The sequence below is a fragment of the Dendropsophus ebraccatus genome, unplaced genomic scaffold (genome assembly GCF_027789765.1).
Source record: "Dendropsophus ebraccatus isolate aDenEbr1 unplaced genomic scaffold, aDenEbr1.pat pat_scaffold_1823_ctg1, whole genome shotgun sequence".
Classification (NCBI taxonomy): Eukaryota; Metazoa; Chordata; class Amphibia; order Anura; family Hylidae; genus Dendropsophus; species Dendropsophus ebraccatus.
This window is the reverse complement of record NW_027209255.1, coordinates 4,194-14,853: the sequence shown is the minus strand read 5'-3', so window position 1 is coordinate 14,853 and position 10,660 is coordinate 4,194. Positions and strand designations below refer to the sequence as shown.

At 43.0% G+C, this 10,660-nt stretch overlaps 1 protein-coding gene across 1 annotated transcript; it reads right to left on the bottom strand.

The window, feature by feature from the left end:
- Nucleotides 1–2,845: 2,845 nt before the first annotated feature.
- On the bottom strand, nt 2,846–10,408 carry LOC138775658 (mitochondrial import inner membrane translocase subunit Tim17-A). Its single transcript, XM_069955984.1, has 6 exons — nt 10,305–10,408; nt 9,036–9,135; nt 6,796–6,859; nt 4,138–4,266; nt 3,919–4,029; nt 2,846–3,469 (listed from the first exon to the last, which is right to left on the bottom strand). Exons 1-6 carry the CDS (start codon nt 10,328–10,330, stop codon nt 3,396–3,398), a joined length of 504 nt encoding a protein of 167 aa, XP_069812085.1. The 5' UTR covers nt 10,331–10,408; the 3' UTR covers nt 2,846–3,395.
- Nucleotides 10,409–10,660: the final 252 nt, after the last annotated feature.

Genomic DNA, 10,660 nt, shown 5'->3' with positions numbered 1-10,660 from the left:
AAAGGATGAATCTTATCTGGAAAAAATGATCCTCCTACCGTATCCATAGCCGTCAGGTAGAGGAGTCTCGCACTCGGCACATGAAGTGCTTCCTTAGAAGGTCTTTTGCCAGCAGCAGGACTGGTCTCCATTTCAGACATCTGCAAATAATCAATGTATTACAATATATATAAACCACTAGCCTGGCTAGAGTGATATCGGAAAGAGACACTAGGTGGCAGCAACACTTACTTTTAAGTATATAGAAGAGAGATCACAGCACTTTGCACTCAGATGTTTTCTATTAGATCCAAATGAGCCACAGAAAATCCTTCCAGAGGAAGACAGCCAGACCTAGAGGTAGCAACAGCTTACCTTCTGCCTTGAACACACAGCTAATCCGTTCCAAGACGCACTAGGTAAGAAAAACTTAAAAGCTAAGACCTGCAGAAGCAAATATCAGGATACTACCTGGACACCGGCTCCAGCGGCATCCCAGCAATCATTACCTGGAGAGAAAACCTGAATGCAACAGGTAAACAAAGCATAAAAACGAAGCTAACAGCAACGAAGTAAAAAAAAAATGAGGTCTAGGGGGAGGTGGAGCCTATTTATACCTCATGGAGGAGGGGATTAAAATTTAATTATTTTTTCATTAAATATTCCTTCGTCCCAGGGGCTTGCAGGGGCGAATTTACCCCATATGTTGTGATGCCAATGGGACGTAAGGGAAACTCTCTTTCTTGTTGGATCGTTAAGGCCCCTGTGCAATGTTCGGACAGAAGAAAATGTTCTAGGAGCATTCCTAATGATGAAGAGGGTGGGGGAGAAGGGACGCAGGGGTGGTGCAAAGTAAGGGAACAAATACTCCCCTTGGGCATGGGGCTGCAAGTTTAAAAGTTGTTTTTTTAGGACAATAACTGCATCACCTGCCGAACAGACCCCAGGACAGATTTTGGATTAAAAGCAGCTATCCGAAGGTACAAAAGGTTTGGGGGGGATAGATTGTGGGTACAGAGTCGCTTTAATTCCTGTAAAACTCTGGGCTGGATGTCTCCTGGGCTCAGTTTCTGCTGGTACGGCTCCTTAGGTGACAGCACCACAGATTACTGCTTTCATGGTAGAAAAGACTTGTCCACTTTTTCTCCCCCCCTTGCAACATAAACATCTGAGAAAGGAAGGTTCCGCTGGTGTGTCTCATAGAATACGTGCAGCAAATCCAACCAGCTCAGCCTTCAACAGTCTGCATGCGTTTAGTACAACATTAAAGCAACTTTGTTCCTCCCCCCCCTCCCCCCCCCCCCCCCCACCTCCTTTATCTATCCCTCTCCTTTCCCTACACTGTTCCCTCTTCCCCTCCCTTTCCCCTTACCCCTCCCTTTCCCTTACGACTGGTATTAAGTTAACTGGATGTTATTCCTTACGTCACATGCTTTACAGTTGTATATATGTACCTGATATATGTTACTTATTTCTGTCATTTGTTATTGTTGAATATTCTGAAAAAAAAAATAATCTTTCAATAAAAATTCTTTGAAACGTTAAAGCGACTCTGTGCCCACAATCTGCCCCCCCCCCCCCCAAACCACTTGTACCTTCGGATAGCTGCTTTTAATCAAAGATCTGTCCTGTGGTCCGTTCGGTAAGTGATGCGGTTATTGTCCTAAAAAACAACTTTTAAACTTGCAGCCCGTGCCAAACGGGAGTATCTGTGCCCTAACTTTGCACAACCCCTCCGTTTTCCTCCCCACCCTCTTCATCATTAGGAATGCCACTGGAACATTTTCTTCATGCTGAACATTGCACAGCTGCTTAACGATCAAGCTCATGTTCAGTATTCACACAGCTGACGAATAGGAGACAATCTGCCTGGAGCATTCCTAATGAGGAGGAAGGACAGAGAGTGTGTGCCAGCCTAATGCATAAGCAATCTAAGCCCCAACCGTTGGGCATGGGGCTGCCGGTTTAAAAGTTGTTCTTTAGGACAATAACTACATCACCTGCCGAGCGGACTCCAGGACAGATCTTGGGTTAAAAGCAGCTATCTGAAGGAACATCTGGTTTGGGGGGAGAGGGGGGGCCAGATTGTGGGTACAGAGTCGCTTTAAATATGACAAAGGCTGCGAGCTAATATAAATATTCCTCTGCCACAGTCTGATAGATTATGGGAGGATTCAATGAATTTCAATACCTCTTTTTTTTTTTTGTCTTTAATTTGCAGACTGGAAGTTTCCTAATCTTTGTGACCACCAAACGTTACAAAATATTCACCAAAACCAGTAGGAATGTAATGACACATATTATAAGGTTAGGTTCACACTGCGGTTTTTCTGGGGAAAAATGGCAGGACTTCTATGGCTCTGTTCACACTGCAGGTTGCATGTGGCTTAACTATCGCCACTCTGTTTCATCATATAGTTTGCTAAGATCCTCATTTTGTTATCTACAACCCATGTTTTTATTGCGTGTACATGATCAACCACGTTTTTGTGTACATTCATTTTTGATCAGTTTTTTTTTTTTAATATGTAAGTTAATGGAAAATGAATCCTGACAGATGCCACACAACTGCATCCATTTTTTTCCCCCCATAAAACAGATACATTAAAGAGTTTATCGAGAAAAACATGACCACTTTCTTCCAGAGACAGTACATTTCTTGCCTGCAGGTTTTACAACTCAGTTCCATTGAAGTGAATGGAGCTTAATTACAAACCACGCCTGAACTGGAGACAAAAGTGAACTGGAAGAAATGTTTTTCTAACCCCTTAAACAGCACAAACGCAGTGTGAACCTAACGTATATGCTGAAGTTTGTCCTGCAGAGGATGTATCCATTAATTCTTTGTCGCCTTCATATAAAAAGATACATTAAAGTCACTTTTAATAACCATACACAGGAAATTTGGAACAACATGGTACTTTAGTATCTGAACATGTAAAGCTGAAAACATGGTAAACTGTGTACAGCACAATATCCATTGGATACAAATATAAAAGATACCGACCTATAATGTTGCAGTAAATTTTGGAATTTCTGAGCTTTACTTACTGAACCTACTGAAGAAACTGATGCTCCAGCTACATTGTGTTTCAGCTTTACTTTTCATTGAAGTAAATGCTGATTATTATTCGGCTTGATTATAAGTTTGTTTGGGTCGGTGTAAAATCAGATATACATTATTTATACCGATATTTGAGCATAACCTATTAACTATTTTCTTCAGGTTATTTTGTAGCATTGTAGGAGCCGAACTATATAACTTAAATACAACGTGATTGATAGTTGTCAGATGTGCTCGGAGACCCTTAGTCCATGCATTCACAACCACAATTCAGAAGCCAAAGGATCCAAATGAGCACAGGGCATGGCGGTTCTTGTTCCGGAGGATATTTTCAGTTTTTCATATCAGTCATTTACTGGTATTGCTGGTAACTACCGAAGGGAGATGCTGGGCTCAACTGGGATGAGTCCTCTGGTATTGGTGGACCTTAAAATAGAGGGAAAACCAAAAAAAAAAAAATCGCATCAACCTTGATTAAAACCTGAAGCCAACTAGCCCAGTTTAGGATTTATACTAAAGTACAAACTGGAAAAGGACAAATCTAGCCTATATTAAAGGGAACCAGTGACCCCGCAGACACATATATTTACCGATTCCACAAAGTCCTGCTCCTGGACCCGGTCCCGACGCCAAGGACTCCCCGTTCGAAGCCGTGCGCGCGCGCTATCCAGAGATGGCTCCAGTCATTCTCTATGGATGTCGGACTCATCTCTGGTGAGCGCGCGGCTTCGGACGGGGATCTCTCTGCGACGGGACCGTGTCCAGGAGCGGGACTTCGTGGAAGCGGTAAGTATATGGGTCTGCATCAGCATGGGGGGGGGGGGGGGGGTGACAGGTTCTCTTTAAGGATATGAAAAATGTTCTGCTTCACGTACCATTTACAAATTGTGACGAGGCAAATCGTGTCAGTAAGATTCCTGCTCCTTCTATTAAGGCCAAAAGAATTCCGCCCATGGCAGCAGAGCCCACCATGGCAATAGGACCATCTGTGGGGGGGTAAAAAAAAAAAAAAAAGTCATCACACGCAGTATTATATATATATCACTAAAATGTAATAATGAAAAACCACACACTATGTGATCCCAGATACTTACTTCTGGCAGCCAAGATGGCCCCAGTCATCGCCCCACTAGTGATGGAATTCCAGGGATCTTCCTTCCCCCGAATTTTAACCATACTGCAGTCTATCATGGAAAACAGACCACCCCAAACTGCAAAGCTACCTGAAAAGCCAAAAAAAAAACAAGTATTACTGTGTGTAAGTGAACATAAAGATAAATTACTAAAATAGCACCATCAGGAACTGCTGGCAGCTTAAAGGGATACAAGGGGGGAAAATATATATATTTTTTTTATCAATTGGAACCAGAATGTTTTATAGATTTGTAAATTATTTTTAGTTGAAAATCTCAAGTCTTCCAGTACTTATAAGCTGCTGTTTGTACTGCAGGAAACAGTTTTTTTTTCAGTCTGACACAGTGCTCTCTGCTGCCACCTCTGTCTGTGTCAGGAACTTTCTAGATCAGCAGCAAATCCCCACAGAAAAACTCTACTGCTTTGGGCAGTTCCTGACACGGACAGAGATGGCACTGCGTCAGGCTGGGAAGAAAACACTAGTTCTTGCAGGGCATACAGCAGCTACAGTAATTTAATAAATCTATATATAATTTTTTGGTACCAGTTGATTTGAAAAAAAATGATAATTTTTTGCTGGAAAATCCCTTTAAAGCTCAACAAAGACCTGATGTACTTACTCTTTATTCTATACATGGACATTCTAGGCTTCCATTACCGATATTATGACTGATTACTTTATATGTCTACACTATGTGCACCAGCTGAATATAAAGAAAAAGAAAGCTGGCAGCTAACTATGTGTACACCTTCTGTAACCCTCACAGACATGTTAGATTAACTCTCCATTTCAGTGGGTGGGAGCAGATCTGGGCATTTTGCCTGCAGTACACATTACTTCCTTTCGCTTAGGTGCCTGGCAAATCACAGCACAGGCCTGATGCAGTGCTGTGAAAATGCACTGGACTGAGCAGGCTGCACTATACTTACAGTAAACTATTATAGATGGTGTTTAGAAGGAGAAGAGGTTACGGATACACTTAGTGCTATGTGAGCAGCACAGCAGGGATATGGACTAAACCACTGCAGTCGAGATGAGAAAGAAGCATTTTAGGAACCATGCAGATCCTATAGAGCAGTTGTTTCTCAACTCTAGTCCTCAACACCCACCAACAGGTCATGTTTTGAGCATGGCTGTGGAGTCAGAGTCGTAGAGTCGGAGTTGGAGCTAGCTTTGGTTGGAGTCGGAGTTGGACCTTTGTCGGAGTTGTAACATTTGCCCTCAATGTGGTGTTTTCTTTCTGGGAGAAGAGTGTGTGTTTTTCTTCAGTGTTCAATGGCTGCAGCTGTGTGTGTTTGTGTGTGTGTGTGTGTGCGTGCTATGGCTGCAGGAGGCTGTGTGTGCGCTATGACTACAGCAGGCTGTGTATGTGTGCTATGGCTGCAGCAAGCTGTGTGTGTGTGCACACTATGGCCCCAGGATCATGTAGGACATTAGGGAGAAGCTGCTCAGCCAGTGTGATAAATAACTCCCCTGGTATATGACTGGCCATTTATGAAGGAGCAGGAGTTGGAGTCGGTCCTGATAAAATTCAGGAGTCTGAGTTGGAGTCGTAGCTGCGGCTTACCGACTCCACAGCCCTGGTTTTGAGGATCTCCTTAGTATTTCACAGGGAATATAACTATAGTCAATGTTCTTTGTATGGGATATCCTCAAAACATGACCTGTTGGTGGGTCTTGAGGACTGAAGTTGAGAAGCATTGCTATAGAGGATGGAGACAGGCTGACAAGTTCGAGTACATAGCTCTGACTCTCTTCCTCTCTCCTGCACATAGATAGCACTATCCCCCACTTCTTCTGTCCCATCCCTCATCAGAGACAGACTGAGCCTAAAAACAGGCAGCAAACATCAGACCGCAGTCTGGTAAAGACTTTGGAAATGTTTTTCTAAGGTAAGGGTAATTTTTGGTAAAGTGGTTTACCAAAGTGATTTACAAAAGTGTATAGCTGACAGGGCCATTTAAGAATAAGAAGTAGTGATGAGGGAACTTGACAATCGTTAGGGTTCAGCATTAGACTCCTGGTGGTTGGAGAAGTTGAATGCCGCCCTAAGCTGTATCCCTGTGTTCCTGGGAGCCCTACCGCGACATCTATCTTCTCCAGTCAAATGGCGACCACTCAGGTTCGGCCTAAATAAGTATCTAAGACATTGAAAAAGTCCAAAAAGTCTCAAATACATAGAAAACTCAATTAACTGTTGAACAAGGAAGAAGAAGCCAGCAGCTTCCACCTAGAAATGAGCAAGAAATGTAGTATGCCACATGTGAGGTAAAATGTTATCAGCTTTGGTATCCTCTATCCCACACCATGTGCGAGGCTTACTAGTATACAGACAATGCAGTCCAGTTTGCTCTCTGGGTTTCTATATTCACTTGAGTCTGACTATGGTCACTGGTGGATACACTTTCTATCTACATCACTTTGATGTAGAACAATCAAAGGTTATGACTACCTAAACAGACACAACACAAGGACATATAACCTTGAAGGGCTGTAAGTAGACGTCACAGCCAGACTAGATGATATGTTACATAATATGTGTAATCTTACTTTAATCAAGTTGTCAGATATATAGACACTTTCGATGAACACAGGGCTAAAAGAAATTAACTCTTACCTCCTAGTTGTGGGGCCCGGGTTCGTATTGCTACAAAGCTGCCCTTTACACGGTGCTTAACACCCTGCAAGGTAAAAGATAAAAGGTCACCAATTGTTTCCTGTATATATGAATTAAGAAATTGTGCACAGCTGCTCACTAAACCGTACATAGGATGCATTTCTGCAGACCTCTGAAGTAGTAAAGTGGTATCTGGAACAAAGATGTTAGTGGTTGAACTGTCCCTGTCATTATAACTTTAGCAGGGGAAGTGATATAAAGCAGATTTGTAATTTACATTGGATATATATTTTATTTTTTTTTAGTTCTCATGCTATATAACAAAGCTATACTTACTATAACCAGGGTCCAGTCTTCTAAAGGCTGTTATTAGAGATGAGCGAACCTCGAGCATGCAGTTGATCCGAACCCGAACTTTCAGCATTTGATTAGCGGTGGCTGCTGAAGTTGGATAAAGCCCTAAGGCTATGTGGAAAACATGGATATAGTCATTGGCTGTATCCATGTTTTCCAGACAACCTTAGAGCTTTATCCAAGTTCAGCAGCCACCACTAATCAAATGCCGATCCTTCGGGTTCGGATGGACTCGAACCTAAACCCCGTTCGCTCATCTGTAGCTGTTATATAACAGCTATACTTGCTATATCCAGGTCCAGTCTCCTAAAGACATGCTATATAACAGCTATACTTAATATATCCAGGTCCAGTCTCCTGAAGCTTATTAGTCTTGGGCTGGTTGAAAAAAATGAGACTAAATACAGGAAGTCCAGGTCATCCATGCTTATAGAGAAGGTAGTCTTGTGATTACAGGAGAGGTCTGGTGAAAATTTTTATCAAAGTATTGTATTGCCCCCCAAAAGTTATACAAATTACCAATATACACTTATTATGGGAAATGCCTATAAAGTGTTTTTTACCTGCACTTACTACTGCATCAAGGCTTCATTTTCTCGAAAAAATGGTGATGTCACAACCTGACTCCCAGAGCGATGCGGCCTGTGGCTGCTGGAGAGGATGATGGCAGGGGGACACTGAGGGACACAGGGCACTGGAGGGAGACTGAGCATCCCCCTGCCATCATCTTCTCCAGGAGCCACACTCCGCACAGCTCTAAGAGTCAGGTCGTGACATCACCATTTTATCCAGGAAGTGGAGCCTTGATGCAGTAGTAAGTGCAGGGAAAAAAGCACTTTATAAGCATTTCCCGTAATAAGTGTATATTGGTGATTTGTATAACTTTTGGAGGGCAAGACAATACTTTACAGTGTCACTGACGTGACATTTTTTTTTTTGCAGAAATCCATAGTCCAGGCCATTTTAAGAAACTTTGTATTTGGCGTTATTAGCCGAAAAAAGAATTTTTATCATGAAAAAGCAGTTTGAAGCTCTCCCCCCTGTCTTCATTGTTCTCCTATGGAGAGAGCTAAATAAAACACCAAAACAGGACAACAAAGAGGTAATCTACAGCAACATCACCCTCTATCTTCTCTGACAGTAAGCACTGACCTCTCTGACCTCTGAATACAGCTGTCACCCACCTCCATGTTTGTGTAATCCTTTGTTCTCAGCTCTCTGCTGCCAGCTAACTCCCTCCTCCCCCCTCCCCTCTCTATAGAACAGACAGGGTTGTGTCTGATGCAACAAGTCACAATTTCCTGTTTTTTTTTGCAGTGGATGACAGAAAGGAGAGGAGGGGGGGGGGGACCTGGGAAAAGGCTTTTTGAATGCAGATAATGGCATAATTGCCTAATAAACCCAATTACAAAGTTTCTTAAAATCGCCTGGACTATTGATTTCTGCAAAAAAAAAAAAAAATCACGACAGCGACTCTTTAATAAAAAAATTTTTGCCGGACTTCTCCTTTAATATACAAATTGAGCCATGATACTCTGTACTGGCTGAGACTTCCTGTGTCTCTTATATCAACCATCACAAGAATAAAAAGCTTCAGAAGACTGGAGCTGGATACAGTAAGTATAGCTGTTATATAGCTGCCTTCAGAATACTAGACCTAGAGAAGTAAGTATAGCTGTTATATAGCAGCCTTCAGGAGACTGGGCCTAGATAAGTAATTATATCTGTTATATAGTAGCCTTCAGGAGACTGGACCTGGATACAGTAAGTATAGCTTTGTCATATAGCTGCCTTCAGGAGACTGGACATGGATACAGTAAGTATAGCTGTTATATAGCAGCCTTCAGGAGACTGGACCTCGATACCAATCTTAACACCAATCTTACCTGAGGAGAGTTCCTGAAGCCTTTGATGGCCTGAAATATGCCTCCTCCAATGATGCCCATGGTAAAAGCACCGCCACAGTCATCTACAATCCTCCAAGGACTAAAGTGACAAAAACATCTATTATATACAATCCCAGGAGAGCAAAGATTTAAACAGTTTTAGAATTCTGAGGTCTGGCCCATGCAGAGACCATATATTGTGGACGTGTGAATGGCCCCTTAGTCAATGACTGGGTGAGCAGGTATTTCTTACATTTTGGGATTAACAGAACACAAATGCTGACAGCAGACCTGCAGCAGATGAGGTTTATGTTATAGTGTCTATACCATCTATAGCACCATGGTCTGTCAGGAGGGTCACACCTGTATATACCATCCTGTATACTATACTGTGTATATACTATCACATATAGCACCATGGCCTGTCAGGAGAATCACACCTGTATATATCATCCTGTATGGGGCGCCGTATACTATACTGTTTATACAATGCCTGCATGGAGTAACACCTGTATACTATACTGTATATATACTATCACATATAGCACCATGGTCTGTCAGGAGGGTCACACCTGTATATACCATCCTGTATGGGGCCCTGTATACTGTATATGTACTATCTTTTATAGGACCATGGCCTGTCAGGAGAGTCACACCTGTATATACCACCCTGTATACTATACTGTATATACACTATCACCTATACCACCGTGGCCTGTCAGGAGGGTCACACCTGTATATACCACCCTGTATACTATACTGTATATACACTATCACCTATACCACCGTGGCCTGTCAGGAGGGTCACACCTGTATATACCATCCTGTATGGGGCCCTGTATACTGTGTATATACTATCACCTATAGAACCATGGCCTGTCAGGAGGGTCACACCTGTATATACCACCCTGTTTACTATATATATATATATATTATATATATATATATATATATATATATATATCTATACCATCTTGTATGGGGCCCTGTATACTGTGTATATACTATCACTTATAGCACCATGGCCTGTCAGGAGGGCCACCCTGTATACTGTACTGTATATATACTATCACCTATAGCACCATGTGACACATGATCGTACGTTCTGGTCACACACTGACATACACCGGTGTACAGTACAGACAGTGAGGGGTCAGTCAGCGGGCGGCGTCTCATACAGCCTCTATATATATGAATGGCGGCCCAGCTCCCGCTCACACTGCCACAGAGTAACGTGCCGGTACCGCACACACAGCCGCGCTCACTTACCAGGGCTCCCGTGTGTACTCCTCCATGATGTCTGCGAAGGTCGAAAAGAGGAGAGACAGGAAGAGCGCGGAACACGTGACCAACGCGGGAAGTCATCCATTGGCTGCTGAGGTCTGTGACTTGACGTCTTTTGCTACCATAGAGACGGGGCTGCGGCTGTGAGAAGGTGTCGCCGTATAGGGGCCATGCTTCTGGTTTCTAGGACTGCGCTCACCCCCAAATGTATGGTCACAGCTGTGAAGAAAGCCGTGCTAGAGCCATGACAGGCGTGCTAGAACCACGACAGCTGTGCTAGAACCACGACATCCGTGCTAGAGCCATGACAGGCGTGCTAGAACCACGACAGGCGTGCTAGA